Here is a 26,600-nt window from a genome sequence, read left to right on the forward strand (position 1 = left end):
TCCCTGAGTGTTTCAGGAGGATGACAGGGATGTTTGCCAGCAACAGACTTCAGGAAGGAGGTAACAGAAGTGCTCTGCAGGCAATGCAAAGAAAATGAACGCACATGGACAATCTAGCACAGGACATAAATCAAATTTCTAAGAAAAATATGCTGATAGATCATGTGGAATAGCTGTCAGATAAACCCTTGAAGTAAATCACACACATTTCTACAAGTACATGCAGAGAAAAGGGTGGTACTGGTGCTTTACAAAAGTCCGAAATGAAGATCTCTTAATTGCCACACACACCTCAGAACCTAAGTTCAGAGCCCCTAGGTGCTCTTCTCAGAAAGTAACCCATGCTATACCCATCTCAGCACATTTAAGCTTTGTATGCCAATCACATGTCCTCCCTGAGGACAGCTGCAGAACAGGTAATCCTTTTCCTGGTTTGTTTGTTTGGTTTTTTTTTTGTGTATGTGTGTGTAGGGAAAAACAAAGAAACACATAACTACTTACAAAGTTTTGGAGCAGTTTGGAGATTGTTTTCTGTTGCTTGTGCCTGAGACGCTGTGGTAGGCTCCAGGGCAGATGGTGACAACGAAGGTGTGGCAGAGGACAACAACCCAGCATCTGGGATGTGGTTATACAGAGAAGGCTGCAGGAACGGTTTGGAGGGCACGAGAGAGCTGTCACTTTGCACTGTCACTTCAGCCTTGCTGTTGGGGCTAGGTACGGGGAAGGGTGAGGCATACACCTCCGAAGGCACCCAGGCAGACAGAGCTGTAGGTTCCACAGCGCTCTTTGGGTCTTGTCCTATCCTCCCAGGATCAAGGTGGGTAGGAGAGTCATACTCAAAAATCTTGTCCACAAAGACCCACTTGAGGCCAGCAATGCAGAGGCAAAGGCTGAGCAGGCAAGCCAGGATAGGGGCGATGCAGATCTTTTCAGAGTTGAGGCAGCCCTTCAGTCGCTCTGCCTCCAGGCATACACAGCAGGTTGCGGCAAGGCCTGCTATCCCCTGGACCCTCCTGTCCTCTCTTTGGGTCCCCAGCATGTTCTCCTCAGCTGGGAGCCCGTTGAGGGACACATCAGGGCTCAGCTGAGCTGAGGGGCTGGGGAAAGTGTCGGCAGCTACTTCAGACATGTTTAAACATCAGGTCTCAAACAGTTCACTTCCAAAAGGCCTTAACTCTATCACAGTCCACTAGTGTGAGACATAGACAAAAAGAGATGGTAGTGATAGTCACAGTGCTCTGCAAAAATCACAGAGTGGGAGTCAACAAAAGGTCCAAGCTCAGCAACATCATCCAAAATGAGAGAGGAGTAACGCAGAGGAGAAATGAGACCCCCCGCCTTGTTCCCCCCTGCCTGTGAGCCCTCTGTCGCTCTCTCTGCCCCTCTGAGGCAAGAATAGCTTTGCAATTACTGAACTCCTCTTTGCTGACCACTTCTATAATTCCTTGAATGCCTCTCAAGCAACTCTAGCTCTTCTGCAGGAGGGAAGACACATGCCCCCAAAAGAAAGCACAACAAAACAAAACAGGGAGAAGGGTGATGAGAGAAAGAAAACCACAAACACCAAACAAATTGACCAGATTAAGTGAACCAATAGCCCAGAGCAAAAGGCAAGACTCTCACCTTGAGCGTCTGAGGCTGGTATCTGCTTAGACGAGGAAAACAACTGTCATGCGGTAGAAGGAGCAAAAGCAAAATCTGTAACAACAGCGGCAGCGGCAGAAGTGACAGTAGCAGCAGCATCCTGTCGTGTTACAGCAGCGGCTGAAAGAGGCTGAATCATTACCGAGCAGCAGGTGCTCGCTGTCTGAGCATCACTGCAAACAATATCATTACACAGAGGTTTGAAAGGAAGAGCGATGCCAAGACTGTGGTAACTCCCTTTCTCTCCCCTCCCTCTTTGTCCTTCTTAAGCGCTCATTCACTTTCCTCCTTCTCCCCCCGCCCCGCTTCCCCAGCCCCCTCGCAGCCTTTCTCCCTGATGTACAGACTCATTCCTTCCTCCCCTACCCCATCCCCCGCCCTCTGCAGGGCTGGTCTGAGGGAAATCAGCACACCCAGCAACGCAGGACTGTCAGTGACTTCCTATTTTATCCAATTAGGAGGAATAAAGGCCATCAAATCAACGAGAGGGAGTGGGCAGGAGTTGTGCATCCACCCACTCCCTCTTTCCGGCCAAAGCGTGGGCAAAGGCGGCGGCCATCGATGACACGGTCCTCCGGCGAGGACCGGGTGTTAGTGTGAGCTCTTTGGGCTGGGCTGGACTCAGTCTGATATCCAGTCTTTCTAGAGGGAACAGAGCTTCCCAGCAGCAGTTTCTCCCTGCCTGACACCTTGAGACAGCTTTTCTTTCCAAGCCCCTGAATAAGTTTCATTTACTAGGAATAGTGCTGGGATGCATCTTAGGTCAAACTGAGGAAAAAACAACAAAACAAAAAACAACAAACAACCCTCAAATATTCCTACCTCTGATAAATTTGCATTTAAGTTAATACAAAGAAGTTTGCATATTTTTTTAATATTCCATTTTCCATCTTCCTTTCCAAACCATCCAAAACTAAAAAAACAGCAAAGACTTCACACTAAAGCCAGGTTCTGAACATACTTTTAAAGAGCTCGCAAGCTGCTACCATGTATTTTCACTCCCCCTTAGACTAAACACCCTCCTTAAAAAACAAAAAAATATTATTATCAAAGCTTCCACTTTGTTCTTATATTTGCCTGTCTTCCATGACCTCTACCAATACCTAGCACTAACTCCCATTTCCACCAACACAGTGTAATACAGGGGTAAATCAATAGTTCAGTTAGTATAATGAAAGTAAGATTAGAATCAGCTCTGTTTGCAGTCTCTTTTGTCTCCCACAGAAAAGTACACCTTGTGTAACAATGTGGACATCTGTATAATAGGAGAAGGGCTTTTATCACAATTTTCAGTTCCTTGGACTTTGTGAAAACACTTGCACTGAAGATTTGGCAGCATGAATCCGTGTCAGTATAAATGGCTGCAGGATGCATAAGGAAACAAAGAGTCAAGTGCTACAAACTGCCTTGAGCTCTTTTTTGCTTGTGCCTTAGTCAGGCATTTAGAAAGTAATTACCTTTGTAGTTACATAGTTTTGGTACTGACAAAAAAGATGTCTGTCTCTACCCATATCCTCTCTCTGCCTCTAACTCTCTCCTCCTGCCCCACATTTCATGGGAACATTGGTAATATTCACCTAAAAATGGTAATCAAAATCTCAATGAATCCCATACTGTTTTCACAGACTCTTATGTCGAGGACTAATTGATGGATGCATGATCACACAGCTTTCTGTGAGGCTCTAAGTAGCCAACTGAATCATGATGCTACTGCATTCAAGTGTCTGGAGAATTTACCTTAAAGCACAGCCAGTAATAATACTCTGTGGAAGAATGTAAAAGGATAAATCATCATACAATCTAGTCATCATTAGCACTGAAGTGTCTGGTCCTAGGTTAATGATGTGATCAGTAACCTCGGACAGAACAAACAGCTTGCATTGCTTATTTACCTACATAGCACTTCTTATTACATAGCACATGCGCTCCTTAGCTGGTAATACTCTGTGTGAGAACAATCTCTTTCAAGTATCTCAAAATCTATTTCAAACAGCAGTAACAACACAGCCACTGTAGAAAGGGTAACATCACCGCAGTGTTGCCATGACATCTGTGGTGGTCTGTGGATATGAGGAGGCAAGGTTTCTAGGAAATAATGTATCTTGTATTAGATTAACTGATAAATCCAGGAAAACTAGACATAGTTTCACAAACACAAGTAGCTTCTCAGGTGTGAGGCTGAAGCATCACTCTTCAAAGCAGAATGCAAGTTGAGAACCAGCTGGGAATAGTCTTTTCGTTGCACAAATGAGTTACAATGGCATCTGCTTGGCACAAATTTTTAAAAATGTCTTGCCTTCTTTATCCACATATAGTTTTTCAACCTTTTTGTTTTCAGTAAGATAATTTTCCATTGCTGATGCTGCCCTGAGCTTGTGTTTAATGCACTGCCCTGTCCACATCTTCCCTGCACTGGCTTTCCAGGCAAACTACCTGTGTTTAATCTTATCTTGTAATCTTTACTACTCTCCAGTCTATCCACCTTTAACTGCTCTACTTTAAATTATATTTCTGCTTTGCTCACTTCTTTCTGGTGCTGAGGTCAACAGAAATGCATGTGGAGATCTAGCACCTTCCTTACAAGTGTTGCCATGAAGTTAAAACAATCATGCACAATGCTACATAGCTGGAATGAGAGATGGATTATTACTGGTTCAGACCATGAGCTGCCACCTTGGCATACACGGTGCCTCATGAAACATCAGAGCTTCTTGTCCCAGGAGCCCAGTGGAGAGTCTTCCAGGGACTCCTCTGCATGCGAATGCACTGCCTCCCTCCTCACCCTGCTGTCAGAGGGGCTGCGAGCTCCCAGGAACCGGGGAAGGGCTCTGCCAAAGGGGTCTTGCCTGCCCCTAGGAGCACTCCTAGCTAAACGGAGCCATAATACCTCCTGCTTCCTCCCTTGATTTTTCATGCTCTTCTGCACTGGCCAAGGCCCAGCCTGCCTGCACCATCTCCTCCAGGCACGCAGCCACCTACAGCCCCTCCCGCCTCTGCGGCCGCAGCATCTCTGGGAGGCCTGGCTCCCATCCAGGCTGCGGTATCCTCCTCTGCTGCAGGTCCCTTCCCCTGCGGCACCTCCAGACCTGGCACACAGGCTGCCTGCTTCAGCATCACACAGGCAGCTCTGCTCAGAACTCCTCCTGCTCACATCCGCCTCTCCAGGGTAGTCTGCAAAGCTACTTCACCCTCCCAGGCCTGCTGGAGCTGTGGGGTGCTGGGGTTTGCGGTGAGAAGAGCAGGGTGGCACCCTGCCTTTGGAGATACCTGGTGGCTCCCATTATTCCCTGGCCAACAAGGAAGAAAGGCAATGCTATATCATTGTCCAGGAGGTTTCTCTGGCTCTGCTCCACTGGTGGCCAAAGCCAGGGCCAGGACACAGCCTGCCCATGATGCTGCAACCCGATACCACACAGGGCTGACTTCTCTTGGGACCTTTTGGACAAAAATGCAACCCCATGCTCTTTACTGTGCCTGGGTTGGTAAGGGAGTGCACTGCCTTTCGTGCTAGCTTTGTGGCTGCGATAAAGGCCGATGGTCTCTCACTGGGTCTGAAGGTATGACTATAAACTGAAAGTACAGGTCACTGATTTTGGGGGTCCTTTCTGCTTCCCTTCTCCCGCAAAAAGCAAGGCAGAAATACTTTTCCTGCAGCTGCAGTTTTGAGCCTTTTACATTTCTGTAGTGACATGTTAACACTGGCCTGCTGTGCTTAAACACAGGTTCAGGACCAGGCTGGAGGAGACAGGGCCTCAGAAAAGAGCCAACAATTGGTTAATAGAAAGGGGGTACCCAAAAGAAAACAAGAGGGAGCATGACCTTGGAGCTAACAATTTTACTAGGGTAGCCCATTGGTGGACCATGTAGAAGGACAAGGAAGGAAATTACCTGCCTGTTTGTAAGTAAGTTAGGCCCTTGTGGAAAGATTTATTTCGAACTATTATGTGTCTTGGGTTTCTTTGGCTTAGAGGAAAAAGTAGTGTGATTGTACACTAATGAAGCTAATCTGTGACTGAGATTCGGACTCCTACTGTATGTGACAGGTTGAAACTCAGTGGCTTACAAAACTGTAATTTTATTTTGTCGAATGTTTTTGTAAAGAATCAAGTGTTATTTTGCTAAGTTCCACTCTCAAAATGCTCAAGGAGAGACACAAAGCCAAAGTCAGCATTAACCACCAACCTATGATGAGGACGAACAAGCTCTAGCTGTTCATCTAGTTTTATGGGTCCTAAAAGGAATTTCATTTTGTATTACCCAACTGCAGAGGACTAATCCCCCTGGCCAACCACAAAGATGTGAATGAAGTTAAAACAGATAAGTAATCACAACTGGCAACATCCTGAAAATCAGAGCAGCAAGTACCATTTAACTCAGCTGACCCTTCAGTCATGCCATAATCAGACACAAATCTGCTGAAGGTTTTGGAAATTAGTCTTGGTGAGTCATTCTCATGGAATCCATTTGATTTCAAATATCCATCTGCTTTAAATAAAGTCCCAGTACGCTACAAAAAGGTTCTCTAAGGATTATCTACTTTCTTGCAACTACTGGGACATGAGGAAAGTAAAGTACATCTTCATAAGTGGCTACTCATGGCTCTGCCAGATCACAGTTCAAGAAAAGATGTTCAGAGGACAACACATCAGTGCAGGACAAGTGATCTTCCCCCAGATCACTGCTTTCCTTTAGGAACATGCCAATACTTCAGCAAGAAGCAAGCAGCAATATGTGGCATCAACATAACGTGTTCGATTATACTCTCTTTTTTTCCATACATAGAGAAATTAAAAACATCGTAACCAAGATGCTAATAAAAAAAAAAAAAAAAGGCAGCATGTTCATTAACAAGAGATTGATGAGGAAGATAAAAGGATCTCTTTTTATTGATTGCAGGCACTTTCTTCAAATTAAATAAGTGTGCTATTTATTGATGGGGGATGGGAGGAAGTCACCCAAAGCAAGTGAGCAGACCCAAGAAGAAGAATCACTACCAGCAATCATGGTGTGGGAAGAGTGGGCTATCATACATGGTGCAAATGAATCATTTATTTTCTCCTTTCAGTACTTCACCAACCTCCCCTCCTTAATCCATGTCCCTTGGATTGATGCCAGCACTCTCTCCGTTTGAGTCCTTCCAAAAGCCTTCATGAAAAATCTCATTTCTCTGCTCAAATGGAGGAAACTTCATTTTGCTTCTATACTGGTCCTCTCACCAGAACTGTAAATGTTAAAATGGTACTTGCACTCGTGCACACACACATCCCATTTTTCACCTGACGGAAAGCAAAACAGGATATGTGTGCTAGTCCTGTTTGTATGTCTCTGCCCATTCCCACCACCTTTTTCCTCATTATTTTTTTTTAAACTTTCTGACCATTTGCATCCCTGCGTGACTGAGGAGAAGAAACATCAAGCCCATAAGAAAACACAGAAAAACACGACCAGTAAAAATATTAACTCTTAAGCACAAATTCAGCCTCAGACATAAGGGTAAATATGTCAATGTCAACAGAATCATTAGTGTGCTTAATTCATTTGGTATAAGATGGCTGCTGTGGGAAGACAGCCTACCCTCAAATAACATAGGAGACAGAGATGTGAAAAGACTGTATCCAAAGCATCTCTGTACTCTCAAGCCAAAACAACTGTACTTGAATTACTGAACTGTCCACGTAGGTTGTCAGTAGCAGGTCCTCACACTAGTACCTTTCTTGGAGATGTCTGGAGGACAGAATACAAATTTCAGTGCTTGTGAAAACATTTGGGAGAGCTCATGTTGCCTCTCTGGCAGTTTTTTTTGTATTGACATCACATGTGCACGTTCACACCAGGCATTAACACCAGGAACATGCTTCTGTAAGTCCAATAGCTGTATCTTGCAAAAACAGTGATTTGAAAAAACAACACAATTACAATGGCCATTTCAAGAGATGCTTATGCTCTAAATAGCTACAGTCAGTAATTGAAACTGAAAACTGCCATGAAAAGGACAGCTATTTCAGGGGAACCAAAAGTTTTTCCGAGTCTTTTCATCTTCAAGTGAAATGTGAGACAGAGTTTCTTTCATCCTAGTCAAAATCAGAGTTAGTGGCACTACAGAAGACACAGAAATTCAACATAAAACCATGAACATCAGGTGTTTTAATTAATAGTAATAACTTGTTCCCCCAGCCTCTGCCCAGTCACAATACTGGGATCAGCCCTGCCACTGTTCAGCAGGCTAATGATAATTGCCTCTACCATATGGTAAAGGAGCATTTAAGACATGCAAAGACATGCAATGCACCCAGCTAGCCTCTTCTGCTGGAGGACAGAAACAGTAGAATTTTAGAATTTTCTGGCTTTGGGCTTTCTTTTTTTGGTGGTATTTGTGTGTGTGTGGTGTTTGAGATTTTTTTTTTTTTTTGTTTGGGGGTTTTGTTTGTTTGGTTGGTTTTTGATCTGCATTTAGACTTTTACCCCACCACTGGAGTCTCCAACAAAGCTGCTGGGGCGGTTGTGGTTATTTATTTTCACAGTACAGCAGTGAGCTGGGGCAGCACTGTAGTCAGAGGGACCCAGCTCGTTAACTAACTCCCACACAGCTTAGTGCTCAAATGCATCTGTATGCCTGCATTTGAACCACTTTATTCAGACAGAAGAAATTCCTTGTCAGTGTTCATGGGACAGTGGCAATACTGCTGCTTTGCACTGGTATGGCTATGCAGGATTTTCTCCTGGCGCTGCCTTCATATCTGCAGTGCTGCTGCTGCAGGAGGAGCCATTGGACATTGATGATTTGAGTAAAGGTCCCAAAATCCCTGAATCAAGAAATTATCCCACCCTCATTGACCTCTGGTTAATAAAATACTTAAATGTGCATGGAATTAAACAAGCGGTAAAACGCTTTCCTTATTAGAGATGGGCTACATCATATATCTAAGTGCCTTTTTGAATCAGAGCCTAATTCAAGAACTGAAAAGGTATTTTGAAGCATAGTGCTGTGGTTTCCTAATAAACAGTTTGGCAGCAATATAATCCTTGCCACTGTCTCTCCTTTCTTTTTGCTGCCTCTGTTCTGACACTTTCACAAACTCAGTAACATTGTTCATGTGACCAGGCTCTCAACTCCTCAGAAAATTAAGTTTTGACATAAAATAATATATTTCAAGATTTTTTTTAATGTGTAAGCTAACCAACTAATTCCAAGTCTGGTCTCATAAATACATGTAAGCTGGAAGAATGGGGACATGATCATAATCCAAATGACATAAGTTCCTTGAGCTTGTCTTCTCATTAAAGACCCAAGGCCCTTCCTGAATCTAGGCTTAATGTCAACAAAATACCTGTTATTCTGAAATATCTTGACTCTACTTACTACACCTTTCATTTATTTGTAAAGATAGCAATAATTTTGTACCTGCACATGTTCCCAACTGCTGCTGTTTAAAACTTAAGGTATCAAACTTTACTTCACTTTCAAGTGTCATTTTCAAGATTTCAACTACACATGGACTTTTTCACAGAGTAACTTTTTAGCGTATGTACATTCAACACTTTTTCTATTAGAAAAACAAAAAGAAAGAAGTCAAAGTCATGAAGCCTGCCTTCTGTATCTTTAAATAACTGAGTATTAATGATAGGACACTGACATATTACTGGCTTAGATTTGCAAAGTATGTTTTACAGTACAGTTACACATCCAGAATCTGCAAGCTTTAGAATTCTGATTGCAGGAAATGTCATGATTGCAGCTCAAGAGCTGGTTTGCTTAGCAGCTTTTTGCAAATACCTCCAAATAATGAAATTAATATACCTTATCCTAAATCAAGATATTAATTCAACTATACTGATTGGTTCATCTGTGGTCATGTCTATATGTTGCCTGATTATGCTCAAGTTAGCAGAATTGAGATGTTTGCAGTTTAAAACAGATAAGTAACACAGTATTTGTAACTGAAAGAATTCCAGCAATAATAAAAGTGACAGTTCTTATCATGCCTCAGAATCCTAGCATCATCAAGGACATTTAATATTTCATATTCTTTCTTAGTGCATTCAGGAAGCCATAGAAGATATTAATCACTCCATTGGCATTGGCTCGAAAACTTTGTCCATTTCCAGCCAATAATTATGCAGAATTCAAGTAAGTATGACAAAGAATATCTTACGTCTAGTCATGACTTTTCAGTAGTTTAGTCAAATATGGTTTTATTACATAGCTATGTTTTGAATGCAAACCCCATCCTGCACTATAAGTTGTCACATTTTTCTTGCCCATGCACCCAGGCTCTCTTTGTGCTATATATGATGTGGCACAAAACCGAAACTCTCACCTTTTAGAAATCAAAATTTGAATTGAATTAACTCTTCTCAAACACAAGGCTTCAGTTTTTCTGGGTTGGTTCTTGTCAAGAGCAAGAGAGGAGATCAGCAAAGAGGAAACTCCAAAACCGGAAAGAAACCTATCCATTGTACTCTCATTTCATTGATGTAGTTCAAAGCTACAGAGCAGACTCTGTGCTGCTCCAGACACTGAGCAGACTCTTACACCATGGTAAAATGGGTTCATTATAACCTGTTTGCATTCAGCGCACAGGCATGCACAGTGAAGGGCAACGTAGACCATTGCTGCTGGATGGTGTAAGAACAGAAGTGCAGATTTGGAAGCACCCCCTTCTGCAAGACATTGGACAACCTAGAAATTCAGCATAGGAGGCAGTGATAGAGGCTGTGGAGTGGGAACTGAACTACAGAAAGGGAGGAGAGAGGGCAGACTGTCTTTTTCTGTCTTCTTGAGGGTGTCTAAGGAATAAATGCATTTACTCTGAAAAAGTATAGGAAGGGTGGGCCAGACAGGCAGGGCTGTGGTCACCCTATATTCCCTGTTCCCAGGCAAGCTCATCCAAATTACTGTCCAGAGAAAAAGTCAAATAAAACAGAGGTGTCCTCATGTACTCCACTGTAGGCATACTATGACTCTGGTGGGAAGGGTGGCCATGATGGTGGGAAGGAAAGCAAGCACCTATAGGCTACAAGAAGGAGAGAGGCACATACTGACCTTGGCTTGTACAGACATGGATGAGGTGAATTGTGTCCCTAAAGCCATTTCTGATCAGGGCCATAGTTTGAAGCCAGGCCCTATAAAACTCTGGCGTTCTTTCAGACATCGACTGCTGCAAAGATAGGGCCAAACTTCTTGCCAATATGGGCAAGATTTCAGCCGGCTCAGCCACAGCAATAGTGAAGATCTAGTTACCTGCTTTTACTTGAGGGATGCCTTGCTCTTGCTCAAAAAATCTCTGCATACTGCTTAACAGTTGCTTAACTTAAAAGCTGCCAAAAGGCAACAAATCCTCTCTGTGTTTCTAATTTCACACTAAACAGTGTGTCTTTGGTTCAGAGTTTTCAATAAAGGAGCTATATTTTAACAACTTTGCAGATGCTAGAGAAGAAAACAAGAATGTGTCCAAAATAGATTTGTCTCTAAAGGCACAAACATCACAGGGCAAAGCCTGAGATGTCTGTGGTGTACCAAGTTGCCAAACATATTCATGGGCATAATATTCTTTCTACTTATTCCAGAAGCCTGAAGCTCATCTAAGGAATGAAAAAGCAATGTGTCCTGCATTTTGCATTCCTTTTGCCCTGAAAAGCAAAGAAGTTGCTCCTGCCTCAGTGGTCAATTTGAAACGATTTCCTGGAGGCCTTGTTAATAACACCTGAAAAACATGTGAAATTCTGTATATTACATTTCTTTCTTTCATTAGGCATCAGTTCATCGTTTCATCATGAAAGCAGCCCCGCTCAGCTGCACAGAAATCACTCTTTGATGCTGTCTTGAAGGAACAAAATTACTAAAATTTAACTAAGTGAACTGAAAAACAAAAAAAGGATTAAGTTTTGGCCTACGTTGTTGAGTATGTGCTAGTAACACTACACAATGCAGGTGTGAGCAGACAATATACTTCCCCTTTTAAATTAGCCCACTTAAGAAATACTAGTATTATCCCAACAGTGACTATTAGGGTTAGACATGGGCTAATTAAAAACCTATGCAGCTGGGGTCTACTGAGCGTTAATAATTAGCTGTAGCTGTTTCCACCACCTTCCACCCTCCATCTCCCTTCTCCCTCTTACAAAAAAATGCCAAACAACTCTGTGCATATATGTAATTACAGGAATCATAATGCATTATTAATGTGGCCACAGCAGACAGAAAGTTCAGGTTTACTGCTCACCAGTGTAAAGTTGTAGCTACTGGCAACAGTCAGCTCACTGGTGCATTAGGTAACAAGAGAGTTTCCAAGAGTGTCAACTAAAGTGGCTAAATAATACCAGATATTTGGAAAAGCACAGAAGCTGGGAGGAATGATGGGTCTGAATCTACCACAGTGACAGGCATCTGTGGACAACCTGTAGGAATTATTCCAGGAACAATTAACTTGCAACAATAAGGTTGTGTATTTTCTTTGATGCACGAATGTGATTATGTTCAAACGCAATTACTCCAGCCAGAAGTCTCCAGAGGATGGACAGAGAGGAAACAGGTACAGATAGCAGCCTGAGACAAAGCACCCCAAATAAAGGTCTTAACCAATCCCTTTTCCCATCGAAACAACACAGTGTTCACAGTGAGCTGGAAAAAATCCCCACACATGTCCTGTGATTTCAAGGAATATCAGACAAGTCAGGAAAGAAGTGCTCATTTCCTGGCACACCTAACAATGATTTATCATTACAGACATGTATCTGTCAAGCTGGTATCTGCACACACATGCTGAAGAAATGCCTTTCAGATTTCATTTTCCAGTTATCCTGGACAACATATTATGCTGCATGCAAATATAGATACATAGCCACAGCCCTTGAAATGAAGGCTTAGAACAGCAGAACAAATAATAAAATGACAGATTAGATACACAGATACACAGATTAAAGTCACAGAAACTAATTCAGACCTGCTTGCCCAGCAAGATGCCTCTGTGCAGTCTCAACCCAGGTCATATTTTGTTTTTTCACCTCCTCAACGGTTCCCTCAATGTAGTGCCTAAAAGGTAAAAATCCTAAAAAGAAGCAAGGAGCTGTCATAAATCTGAAGAGTCATAAGCTTCTCCCACATACTCTCAACATGTCTCACAGATTTCAGGGATCCATCAAGGAAATCCAAATAGATGTCCTATCAAATAGGCCAGAGGGAAGGACCATGGTCTGTAGCCAGAACCAAAAGGCTATTATGAAATTGGGCATACACAGTGTTAAAGCTTTTTTTTGTTGCTGATCTCCTGTACATTACTGAACAAGAGCTGCAAGAAGGCTGCCACAACATCTACCTTTCAGGTTGTGGCCCCTCACTTCACCCTTCTGACCATGAGCCCTCTGTAGTACTTAGGTTAATGGTTGGACTCAATGATCTTAAAAGTCTTTTCCAGCCAAAATGATTCTATGATTCTTGCTGACAAGGAGCTACTGTATCTTCTTCTCAGCAGTTGGGCATGATGGGGAATAGGATAAAAACCACTGTGGTCCTGCCTTAGAAGATGATTTTCTCTGGTTTGAGTGGCAACAGTTAACTATAACCTTTTCAACTAACCACGGCCATTGACTCTACTGCACACAGGCTTTTTAATACTGCTGTGGGGAACTGTATTCAGATAACACAGAGAAATCCTTTGGTAATTATTCAGGCTAATCCTATTAAGAAAGAAAGGCTTTCAACTGCTAAAGAAATGAAAAAAAACCTTTCAGAGAAGAAACCCACCACTTCAAATTAAATCAATGCCCCCTTCCAGCCCAGGATAACCTGATTATTACTGTACAAAAAAAGAAAATGTGAAAAAAAGTGCCAGTTAAAAAAAATGTGCCCAGGCACCTAAAATGGGCCTAACAGTACATAGGCACAGCCAACCATGTGGTCTTAGGCACCTCAGTTCCCTTCTCAAACCTACATCTGCTCATGACTCAAAGCTCTCCTTACCCTAGAGGTGCCGGATAAACCAGGACTACTCTTCAAATCTTTTTACTGTGGTAGACAGCACCCAAGACATTAATACAGGCTTTTGAGTTTATTTTAAAATAACCTGACATGGCTGCCATTTTCTCCCCCTTGGGACTTTTCCTTCTCTCCTGAGAGCACATTTTCAACACTGGCACTGCAGGCTGTTTTAGGGAGAACTTTCAAGTTCTTCTTGCTGTAGTACGTCTCCAGCTTTGCAGAAAATGACAAAGCATTTTCTACACTACAGAAAAAAATGTCACTGGAGCTATTTTTGAAGACTTTGTGGACAGATGAAAGACATAGTGAATGCTATCTCTTCACAGACAAATAGTAGGTGGATTTATTCAATGGTGGTTTAATGCTTTCTCCCTCAATCTTTTTGTGGGTTTTTTTGGGTGTTTGTTTTGGTGGTTTTTTTTGTTTGTTTTTTGTTTTTTGTTTTTGTTTGTTTGTTTGGGGGGGGGGGGGGGGGGGGAGTGGAGGGGGTGGGCCCTCCTTACACCTCTGAGGAAGTTTTGAAGATCTAGGAGATGGGCAGAACTGGAGACAACTTCCCCTGCTCCATCTTAGTCATCTCCAACACACTGGCTGGCTGCCTGGCTCCAAACTCGGCACATGAGTGTGGAACAACCTTTGGTAATTCTTCAGACTCATCCTTGTAGCGAATATTTTTAGTTTTGATGCATCTTTGAGCATTCACTGGGGTGCTTGCACATGCAGTTCAGGCTTCATGAATGTTCCCTCAGGAGTCAAGTGTTGATCTGGGATTCCTAGCCTGCAACATATGTTCATGCTTGTCCTAAGGGATGTACTCAAGGTTGCTCGGGAAATCTTTCCTTTGATCAGTGTCTTGCAAACATCCAATTGCTTGACTGGCTGTCTTTCTTGAGCATTCAATAGTATGTCCTTGTGACTGTCGTCCCTGTGATACATTTGTGCATTTGCAGATATACAAGCTCCCTCAAATAAAAGATATAGAAAAACGTAAGCAGGATTGCATATCTGTAAGAGACTGGGAAGCAGAAGGGGAATATCCAATGCCTGACCAGCAGCACTAAGTTTTGTTGACCCTGAGCAGCAGTGTGAAAACACAGGAGAGAGATGCAGATGCTTTGTGGCACCTCCATCCTTCATTTATTTAGCAAATACCAGTAACTGCAATACATCTTCGCAGCCTCTCACATAATGAAAACATAGCAAAATATGTTCACAGGTGGAGGGAAATATTTTCATAAGTGGTGAGAGAATGTGAGAATATCTATTAAAGCCTATGGTAATCTCAGAAATACATTGGTACTATCAGTAATTAATGCATGAGTTATAAAACTCAAGCAACTAACTTGGAGCCTGTCTTCTTTTCTACAGCTGTCTTTCTAGCTGAGATCAAACACATCATTTAATGAATCGATTCCTTTTTGCCACACACATTCCTATTTAAATGTCTACATTTTCTCATAGTAACATTATGCATCATGTCTGAAATCGACATGATCATGGAAATTCCCAGAGGAACCTGAAGTATGGCTCATGTTGCTCTTGCTGCACAGGAAATGCAACTGTTCTTACTCATCCTTCCTCTATAATGAAGAGTCAGATTCACTGCCTTGCTGTGCTGAGGAGGAAATTGCTGCATAATCTCCTTTCACAGCTAGACAATTCCTTCTTTCCAAAACAGGCTAAGCATGCAAATTCTCCAGACATATTTGATGAATTTCTAATCACAGTGGGTGAAACAACAGGGCAAATGCATATATCTGTGACAGAAGACTTGTGGTGTCTCCCTGCTGAAGATGTTGTTTTCCTTGTATGTGGGTGACACCTATCAACTGTATATATTCGGGGACAAATAAGCCATAATAAGGTCAGACTGTGGCCAGTCTTAATGTTAGAAGTCTTGAAAAAATTAACACATACATCCTTATCAGCACTTCACATGGGCTGCAAAATGAAACCCATGAGGTGTCCCAGTATATCATCTTCTATCACCAGTGTGGTGAAGGCAGTGCTTTCTGCCTGTGACGATGCTCCCCTTGATCTCTTGAGCTAAGAGAAGGACCTCTGTGGTTTGTGAGGAGCAGAACAATTTATGCCTCTCCAGCCTGACAGGTGTTTTATAGCCCTCTGTGGTTAGATTTTCCTGTATGGGGAGGAGACACATTTCTTTTTTCCACAAGGGAACAGGAAAAAAAATCTTATCTGTCACTGAGAAACACTTATGTGCTTAGACCCTCTTCAGATCAAGTTCTTAAGGAAATTTCGAGAAAAATTTGCTAGTTGCATGGAAAATGTAAACATGCATTCCTTTGCTGCATTAACAAAAATATGCTTCTTATGCAACGGCTAATAAGCCCCATGCTTCAGTGTGTTAATCACAAGAGGGCAAGAATGAAATTTTCCAGGCAATAAAACAAGTCCACAGTTTTCCATGAAGATTGTTCTTGCACCTTCAACTCCCTTTTTGGCCTTGCCCACAGTCAGAGACAAGTAACCAGTAGAGCACTGACATATTCTGGTGCTCTGTATTCCCACATCAACCATGTGTGACACTAGGTGTCTGAAACGGCCCGTGACTCCAGCCACAATATGGGATTATGTAGCTTGCTTCTGCAATTTTTTCTAGCTGTTAGGTAAGAGAGGAGGAGAGTCAGCAGACCAAGAGAAGATTACATTCCACTTAGTGGCTTAGAGTTTAATCATATGTGATCCCTGTCTGCCCTGGCTGTGTAAGAAGGGAGAAGCCCCCTCCTGATGTCATAGGGTGTTGGTGGCCTCACAGTGTGGAACCTGATTCAAGGCATTACATGGTGGTGCTTGCAATGAGAGAGCGGAATAGAGCTGCAAGCAACAACCAGACAGGATTACAGAAGAGACAAGACTCTCCACAGATACAATGAGAGACAAAGCAAGAATCAGAAAGGTTGAGTTAACTCATGGTCATGGCTTAGGAGCAAATGCAGAGGCATCTTCTTTTGTGTCTTTCTCCCACCAGTCCCTGAAGGACCAACTGCTCCTGCTGCCTGCTGCCTGAGACAGGACACAGGGCTCAGGGGTGATGGGGCTGGCCACACTGCCTGCTGTTGTGTGTCTCTGGCTGCTTTGCTTCCCAGTCATCTGTGGGAATTGGTGGTGGCAGAGATTCTGCCCTACAGCAAATGCTGATTTCTGAGTCAGTTTCCCTTTCTTCCCTGGCCAGGTAGAGGAGTTACAGCAGCATGATTGCTTCACACATGGTCAGTTTGACTGGCTGACAGCTGGGACTCTTGTTCAAGAGCCAGTGATATTTCAGTTTTGACAGGCGACATTGTGTACAGAGATTGTGCTGCAAATTAAGTGGAATTACTATTTTCTGTAGAGCTACTGAAGGTGAAGACATGATCCTGACTAGGGCTCTGGAAAAAACAGCCCTCAGAGATCAGAAATGTATGTAGAGCTCCTTAAAGACTCATTGGACTCTTAGCCAGTGTTTTTTATAAATACTGTAATGTACTTTGTCATGCTGACAATTTCCTGCAACAACAAAAGGGGAGATGTCAAGAATATGGCAGTGTTTAAGAAATTAGTGGTGAGATCTGGTTCAGACAAAGGCTCAGCAGAAATGTTACCTCATACACACATGCACTCCTCTCCTTTCTGCTTAGATTAACCTTCCCTGTGCTCTGCCACCCCTTTGATACTAGGATACAGCAGATGAACTTGAGAGCAGCAAGCCTAAACCATTTCTCTGCTTGCCTCCCATTCTAAAGAGTTAGCTGATGCTGTTTATTCTTAAACAGCTTTTTAAAGACTTTTTCTTTTTCCTTATGAAAGTTTCAAAATTTTCAGCAATGTAGTGCCAGTTCACCAACTATACCTAATGTGTTTCTATGAGAGTTATCCTCTTCACATCTTGTTCTGCAAATTTATAATAGTCAGTATATTTGGCTCACTCTTTTTGAATTTTTTTTCCATCCAGAGAAAATTCTCTATCCAGTACTTCATATATGCCACTTTTGGGTTGTTGTGAATGCCAATTTCATATTTTTACACGATATTTACAGATAATAAAAGCTATTCCTCAGGATGAAACATCATTATCGAAAGGAAAGCATCCCTCCCCTGTAACCAGCCTTCTTTACTAGCCATCTGCTAATAGGGCCCATTGCGTGTATAAAATTCATTTGCATGTTTAAATTGAAAAGCTCCATTTGCTCAGCTTGCCTATAACTGTGTGCTCTTGCTGGGGTGAATTTTAGGTCTCTGATGCATGCATTCAGTGCATATATAATTGTAAATGCAATCCAGATCCAATTATGTGGAGTTTTAATGCATATTTTCTACACATAAGTCAAGCAGTAAGTGCAACAATACATTAACTCTCTAGGTGATCATTTGGCTGGAAGAATTAGTAAGGTGCTGGCATAAAGCTCCTGTCCTCTAAAGTGTAATTCACTCATAGCATTGCTGCCAACATGAGAGGTCACTTACACACTTGGTGCAGGATACAGACACTGCAGGGAAGACACCAAGAATCCTCTGCATCTGTCAGAAACATGCAACTGGGACAGGCTAAGACGAACAGTCCCTAAGCCACGCCTAATTTCACCTTCTCTTCCCTCAAGAAGGTATTTCACCAATGCATAGACCAAATGTGCTGGCTGAACATATATGGAGAAGATTTCAGGCTTGTGTTACGCCTCACAAAGCTTGGGATTGATCTGCTGCTCTTAGGGATCACAGCTACATTGGTTCAACTACTAGTCTACCAAAAAACACACGGAATCCTTATTCACAGCATTCCTTCCCTGGACCTATCTTAGTCTCCTCCTTTCCTCCAAAATGACAAATACATGAAGGAGTTACAAACATCCACTCTGTAGATGTAGCTTGCCTAGTAACCAGGGACAGTATCCAATTCAGAGCTCATTACACCAGAGAATTGAAACACCAGTTCTGCACCATGACAAGCACACATTTGAATGTGCTGCATTGTTGTTCAAAGCAATTCTTCATCCTTCCTGCAAAATTAGTGTTTAAGATTCTTCTGCTCTCTTGCAGGCTCTGAGGCGACTGTTATCCTACTGTCTGTCAAGTATTAGTTATCATTGTGGCAGGTAATGGATTTGGTGTAGATTATTAAAATATTAAAGATCTATGCAGCTTGTTTTAAGCCAAAGATTTCCCCAGTGGGAAAGAGAAGGAAAGAGCCATTCCAGGGAAATAATGAAAGTCATAGTAACAGTGTAAAAAGTATAGTTTAAGATTAGACTCCTACTTCACTGTGTGTCCTGTGGATTCAGTGGAATTACTCCATGTTTGCATTGCTTTAAATAACATAAAATATTACAGAATTCAAACAATCAGTGCTATTTTTTTTTAGTTTCTTGGAATGGAAAAAAAAAACAGTGGTGTTAGGGGGGTGGCATTTAATCAGGCAAAAGTACCAGACATTTAAACCTACTGTTCTCTCAGAACAACAACTAAACTGTTGAGCTAATGCCCCATGGCATTGTAAGCCACTGCTTAAAAGCATGAACAGAATTTTAGCTACAACTGAAAGAACTTCCTCTGTTACTATATATAAAACCACAGATATTTCAAACAAATAAAAGCATCACATGTGGTTAGCTTACTTCTAATTTGAAAAGACTAGGAAAAACTTTCTCTCACTGAGAATTTGTTCCACAATTTACAGCAGTAGATCTAATGGTTTACTTTCTACAATGTAGGTAGCTGTGGCTTTCACAGCTAGATATCTGCCTGCAAAATAAATGTTATTGAAAAAATGCCTCATATTTCTTCCCTGGAGCATAGCTTGTCTTTTTATTTTAAAAATCAACCATGGCAGTAATCCCAATCAGGAAACCTGCTGACATTTTGGAAAGCTCATCTAAACACCTGTCAGACACTTGAGTGTGTTATTAAGAATCATGTATTGAATAATTGTGAATATTACCAGATAAAATATCAGTAATAAAGTTCAGATTCTACTTCACAAACCTCAGAAAAATGACTATATTAACTTTTGAAGAGCTATTACCACCACATGTATAAATGCCAAAATTTAACATAAGCTCAGGGGCACATGGTGTTTGTAAAAGCTTCAGGCTGCAGAGCTGTGTCCAGTTAAACCCCTTCTGATTCAATATCAATTCTGAACATTTAGAGCTCTGGAGCAAGGAGCTTTCAGAATGACTTGTTCTGGACATCATCTCCAAGCATATGGAGGAAAATAAACTTATCAGGCATAGTCAGCATGGGTTCAACAAGGGGAAATCATGCTTGACCAACCTATTAGCCTTCTATGATTATATGACTGACTGGGTAGATGAGGAAAGAGCAGTGGACATTGTCTATGTTGACTTAGCAAGGCTTTTGACACTGTGTCTCACAACATCCTCATAGGCAAGCTCAGGAAGTGCAGGTTGGACGAATGCAGAGTGAGATGGATCATGAACTGGCTGGATGGCAGAGCTCAGAGGGTTGTGATCAATTGTGCAGTCTGTTTGGAGGGCTGTAGTTAGTGGGGTTCCTCAGGGTTCAGTATTAGATCCAGTCCTGTTGAACCTGTTGAACCACATCTGGAGTACCGCATCAGTGACCTGGATGAGGAGACTGAGTGCACCCTCAGCAAGTTTACTGATGATAGCAAACTGTGAGGAAAGGTTGATACACCAGAAGGCTGTGCTGCCATTCAGCAAGACCTGCACAGGCTGAAGGGACTGGGCTGAGAAGAATCTGATGAAATTCAATGAAGGCAAATGTAACCCCAGGCACCAGTACGGGTTAGGGGTTGACCTGCTGGAAAGCAGCTTTGCAGAGAAGGAACTGAGAGTTCTGGGTGGCAACAGCTTGACCACGAGTCAGCAATGTGCCCTTGCAGCCAAGAGGATCAATGGTATCCTGGGCTGCACTACGAAAAGTGTGACCAGCACGTTGAGGGAGGTTCTCCTGCCCCTCTACTCTGCCCTGGGGAGGCCACATCTGAAGTACTGCATCCAGTTCTGGGCTCCCCAGTTTAAGAAGGACAAAGAACTACTGGAGGGACTCCAGAGGTGGGCTATGAAGATGATTAGTGCTCTGGAGGAAAGGTTGAGAGAGCTGGGTCAGTTCAGCTTGGAGAAGAGAAGGCTGAGAGGGTATCTTATAAATGCTTAGAAATATCTGAAGGGTGGGTATCAAGAGGATGGGACCAGACTCTTTTCAGTGATGCCCAATGATAGGATGAGGGGCAATGGGCACAGACTGAAACACAGGAGGTTCCATCTAAACATGAGGAGAAACTTTTTTGCTTTGAAGGTGCCAGAGCACTGGAACAGGCTGCCCAGAGAGGTTGTGGAGTCTCCTACTCTGGAGACATCCAAAACTCTCATTTCTGTGTGATCTACTCTAGGTGAACCTGCTTTAGCAGGTGGGTTGGACAAGATGATCTCCAGAGGTCCCATGCAACCCCAACAATTCTGTGATTCTATGAGCTTTTCTGTGCTGAATAAACAAAACAGAAACAAATGAACAAACAAAAAAAGTCAAATGCTCCATGCTGGAAAAAGTTGTCTCCTCTGTTGGCTTGAGACTGGAGTGTAGTAGGTGCTGTCTCATCTCTCTGTTTAAGGGTAATAGCCATGATTGCTGAACTTGGAAAGTCTGTGGTGTAACATCAGCTACTCTATGCCCTACAAGTACACTGTGGTCAGGAAGGCTGGGGTGGGTTAGGCAGCCTGACCACCCAAATGCACCTGCTCTGCTCAGGAGCAAAGAGGACAGATCATACTCTCAGTTCGAGGACAAGCATTGTGGTTGGGCTACATCTACATCACACACCACTTCACCATGGCTCTGCGCTTCTTTAAAAATAATTTACATGATTGCTTTTTCCAGTTCCTAGTGTCTAAATTGTGGGAAGACTGTCTTGGTCCACCCAGGTGGTGTTTTTATGGCATGAATATGGATTTATGACTAATTACTTCTGGTATGGTATAAAGGCACCTGAGAGTGTTTGAGAGTTGCGATGACTGTTGGGATGATGTGGGAGGACTGCTTAGAGTGAAGGGAACAAACCTGGTAGGGTGGTACCCATACTATCTCCTGAGAAAGGTCTCAGTGTACTTAATCCTTCATATTGAGCTCAGGTGTTTTGAAAAGCAGTAGTTGTGAGCCAGAATGGCACAAGAAAGCATGATAATGATGAAATGGACAAACAGTGCTCTAGCACTCCAGCTTACACCTCAGCTTCACTCCACTTAGCACCCTAGGTTTACCTTTTATGATCATCCATCATGTTATGTCAGTTTCTTCCAATTTTAATATTGCTTATACCTATCATCGTCATTTACCTCTCTGACTTCCTTGAAGGAAGAAATAAACAAGAATTCCCAGCACAGAAAAGACTTGACTCTATACTAGTGATATTATCTTAGAAGTGTGACATGTACAAACTTGCCAGTGGTGCTGACTAACCCAGCTCAGGCCCTCAGTGCCAGCCCAAACCCCCCTGCAGGTCAAGATGGGGCGACCAAGAGTGCAACTACAAAAAACACTGCAAGATTAAGTGGTTCGTAAGCAGACATTTAATATCACATGAGCCTTAGACTGGGAACCATGCAAAAAGTTGAAAGCTATGTCTCTGGAAAGTGTTATCTATTCACATGAGTTTGCCCTGTCTGTGAAATTTAAGCACAGGAAACAGCATTTGTCACACCAGGTCAAATCATAAGGGTACTGAAATTACAACTACATTACCTACTGTAATTACTGTACACTGTGGAGAAAGAAACTGGAAAACACTGCACATTGTGACGGGTTTTAACAGAAGATTGACACATTTTCATCCCTGCTCTTTCAATAGGATTTCACTAACCAGGAGGCTTAAACTCATTTTACATTAGACAAGAACTAGTTATTTGCTCCTGCTCTTGCTCACTTGCTTTATCTTCAGACCAAAGCAAAGTGTATTCTCCAGAGATGATTATTCAGAAAAATAAAAATTCTGAAATAATAAAGAAAAATGCATGAGGTGGTATCATGTTTTCCTCTGGCTCACTGTCCCACCAGTCTATCAGGTATATAGCTCTCCTGGGGAAGCAGCCTTTCCATCTGTGGAGTGTATGAGCTAAATGCTGACAGCTGAAGATGTCAGACTAACTTATTTCAAGAGCAGGAGTTCGGATTCGTGGTGTACTAGCATAACTGCAACCTAAGTAATAGTCTTCACCATATGAATTCCTTCAGCTTTCTTAATTGATTACAGTATTCTTCTCTTCTCATCCTGTCCCAAGTGACTCTGCCTCGCTATGAGACTCTCCTAAAACAATTCTGCTATTTCACCCACAGGAAGTCACATTTCAGCAGTCACTGAGCTGGTAACAATGTATTTAGGTTTTATGTCAAAACGACAGAACCTTTTTGGGATGAAAGAAGTCAAACACATGTTCAACAGTTAGGCAGTGTCCTCTGATTTTTTTCTGATCTTTACATTGTGCTGCAGCACTGTCCACCATACTACCATCATCTTTTTCTCTTGGTTGTAGAAATTAACATCTGCCAAACTCAGAATAAAATGAAACCAAACAAAATAAACTGAATTAATGCAGAAACTCCATATGTATTATAATCTGCCATGCTGTAAGATATCTGGTCACCAAGTCACATTGTATCTGAAAAGAACTACAATTCACATGGACCTCAGAAAGTAGGAAAGACCTCAGAGTTTCACTTTTCATCTGTCTTTTTGATTCCACAAATTTTGGTCATGCATTGAAGACAAACACACTCTTGTGAGTACCTGTGCATGAGGACTACTAACAAAATAAAATAAGAAATCTAGCCAAAACTCCAAACATCAGAAAGCAGGGCAACCTGAGTGGTCTAAGGACTTGTTACAAATCAAGATGATCCTTCAAACAATTGTTTGAAATAGCAACAAAACCAGAAGATCTTTAGAGGTTTGGATAAGTATCCTGAAGGCAGAAGAAACAGCCACATAAAACCTGTATCATTGGGGGCCCAAGCCTCCTGTCTTCCAGAAGCACTTATTCAGGTTTGTGTGATTCTTAGACAAAATTCATGGGGTTTGAAAGTGGACTACTGTCAGGTACACAAATAAATAGAGGAAAGGAAGACTGGTTTCACTTCATGAGATGAAGAAAAGCAGAAACCAGCAGAAACTTAACTTGCTTGTTAAGATTTTAGAACATAAATGATGACCTACTGGCCAGGCTGCTTTCCACATATATGCAAAAATGTTCCTGCTAAAAGTACTCTATAAACTAATGACCATGTCACAGAAGGTTTTACTGCTCAGCATGGAGCTTTTTTATCCAAGCAGCTCAGTATTGTACTTGAGAAAATGTGACAGGCAAAAAGCCTTTGTATGCCTCCTTTCTATGTGCTGTATGTGCTCTCCATTTAGTATGCAGGTGTTAATCTGTTACTGCACCATGAGAAGACAAAGTGTTAAAAAGGTGCTTTGCTGTGCCAGGCTTGGAGCTTGTGAGTTAATAATTCCAGAGAGAAGAGATGAGCAGTCCAAACTGACACATCTCTTCTCCCACTAATCTTTCTTTTTAAAATTCCTGTGCAGATTTTAGAGGCCATCATGAAAGTCTGTGAGAAAATGAGATTATAAGTCATCTATGGGACAGACGACCAACACTGGATCTTTCCCTTCAGCCAAAAGCTAAACAAACTTGTTCTATAGTCTTCTGAAAAAGAAGCCAGAAACAAGGTGGGATCAGCCTCATACCTGCTGTTCATCCATACTCCTGCCTCCAGCTGGGCATCATATCAACCCTCTAGATAGTGAACAGGAGGATGCATGTAGCAGAGAACTTGCTCCCAGCACATCCAGTGTCATGGTTGCTGGCTCACCATCTAGCACACTCAGACAAATCTGAACTGAGAATCCACATGTGAGACAATCAGGTCTGGAACATACAGAGCAGACAGTATGCCGTCTCTTTGCTGGAGGAAGTGCCTCCATAGACAGTTTAGGGAGCAGTCCTTATTGGGCAGAAGAAACAAGGGCATGAAGGTAATGATACAAGGTTCAGCTAAGCAAATGATTCTGTCTGTAATTAGGAGTTTGAAATACACTCCCACAGGCTCTGGCTCTGTCCAACTTATTCATTTCCTGCTACTACAAATTATCAGCTTTTGATCCAGTTTAGCCTTCAGAGCATGGGTTTCCAAACCGTTGCTGTCCATAGAATCAGTACGCTAAGGTGGTGCATCACTCCTGGTCTGTACACCTGTACTGGGCTGTTAATAGTTATCAGGCAATGTGGTCAAAGGAGATGTGGTCACTGTAAACAGCCTGTATCCCACCACTTCCCTTCTCCCCTCTTGCACCATACAAATGTTCTTGCAGAATACCTCCACCAGGAGGCTGTATGCAGTACTGATGATTTTAATCTAGGAAACCTGACTGCTTTTGAATTTCTTTCCAGGTATGTTGTGTCTTACAAACAAGGATGCGAGCTTTTGGGCAACTTTTCTAAAGAAAGGGAAGACTGCCATATGTACACTATGTTTGTCTATCAGAGTGAGAAGCCAAGATTACTTTAACAAGTCCCAGAATAGTAAAAAGACCACCACATTTTTATTCTCTGTTCTTGAATACATAGTTGATTGAACCCATAAAACCAAGGCACTAGGGTGAAGTCTCAGATTTGCTCTTTCACTTCAACTCCTGAGCAGAGGAAAGTAACAGTCATAAGGCGCTTGTTTCAGAACACTGCTGTCTTGGAAACAAGGGTAGGAAAAACGTCTTCCATCCCAAAATTGTTCCGACATATTTAAGAATGGCCTCTGGATTCCTTGGTAGTGAGAGCACACAAAGCTCCAATTGCTGTCGCTTTGTTCATGCGGTGGGAAAAACTGTATCACAGAGAGCTCCATTGTCAAGTAAAACAAACGTTGTAACGTAGGCTTCAATATTACACAGTATAAAATAAAAATATATGGAACAATTCTAGGGTTGGGATGGAAGACAAGGTGGGAAGCATTTCAATCTGCTGGGGTGTCATTAGCAATCACTGCCACAAAGTCTCACTCTATGAAACAGGACAACAAAAGCATGAATTTGTGCCTCGTCCCTTGGATTACAGAACCCACAACCTGATCACCAGCCCTTTATGTGAAACTGGGAATGCATCACAGTCTTTCCCTTCTTCTTTACTGAAGAATGGAAGCCCACACTCTAAAAATGGGCTGGATTTTGAGGAGTGTAGCTACACATGCACCTTGAGTTTGGGGATGTCTGTTGTGGAGTGTCTTATGGAGATGGTATTTTTTTAAACTTTTAGCTCTCTGAATATCTGTCTGTCACTGGAACTCCAAAAAACCAAAGTACGACACATGTCTGTTCACTTGTGAAAGCCTGAGGGAGAGAGCCTACTGAATCACTCTGCTGTTCTCAGGTCTTTCCCAGTGCCAGGCCAACAGTGACAGTGTTGGCATGCTCTCTGAAACATCTGCTATTGTCTGAGAAGTGAAAGGACACAGTTTATTTTATCTCCTGTAGCTGTTACAAGATTGACAGTGACAAGTGTGAAGTGGACATGTCCCACTGAAATTCAGAAGAGAAAAGCCCTAAGCAACTTTAGAATAACTACATGGACTCAATTCCCTCATTGCTCTGTAGTGTGAGTAGACATTCACATCTGTTAGCAATGAACATTGGCTCCCTCCTGATTTGTAATGCTTTTCCTTTCCAGCATAGACAGCAATATCCAATACTGTTCTCTCTTCTCTATTACTTATTTTAGTGACTTGAATAGTACTACTCCCAATTTACATCAATGCAACGGAGAATGGAACAAAAAGAAAGGGCTGCTTTAAATTGCTCTAGGAATTATTTCTGCCTACCCTGCTGCTATGCACCAGTGAAAAAAAAAAAAATAAATAAAGAAGGCCAAAACCATTAACTCTTCTCACCTTGCTGGCAGAAATCTTTTTGGTCTTTTAAAATAACACGTCATGTTTCTAAAATTCCTTCAACACA

The 26,600-nt window shown here is 42.3% G+C and overlaps 2 protein-coding genes across 23 annotated transcripts in view; both read right to left on the reverse strand.

Annotated features, from left to right (window-relative positions):
• Positions 1-26,600, reverse strand: part of NRG1 (neuregulin 1) — a 474,741-nt gene that overhangs the window by 105,396 nt on the left and 342,745 nt on the right. For 5 of the 22 annotated variants that reach the window (XM_065045636.1, XM_065045631.1, XM_065045634.1 and 2 more), the window contains one exon: positions 12,588-12,692. The exons of 7 other annotated variants lie outside the window; for them this stretch is intronic. In XM_065045636.1, coding sequence (XP_064901708.1) covers positions 12,588-12,692 — 105 coding nt within the window. Of the gene's footprint in view, positions 1-501; positions 1,764-12,587; positions 12,693-26,600 lie in introns of those variants that run through there. 10 more of the 22 variants (XM_065045639.1, XM_065045637.1, XM_065045638.1 and 7 more) reach the window with 5 other exon arrangements.
• On the reverse strand, positions 1,582-1,743 carry LOC135577264 (uncharacterized). Its single transcript, XM_065045648.1, has one exon. It carries the CDS (start codon positions 1,741-1,743, stop codon positions 1,582-1,584), a length of 162 nt encoding a protein of 53 aa, XP_064901720.1.

Source organism: Columba livia, chromosome Z, assembly GCF_036013475.1.
Source record: "Columba livia isolate bColLiv1 breed racing homer chromosome Z, bColLiv1.pat.W.v2, whole genome shotgun sequence".
In the NCBI taxonomy this organism is placed as follows: Eukaryota; Metazoa; Chordata; class Aves; order Columbiformes; family Columbidae; genus Columba; species Columba livia.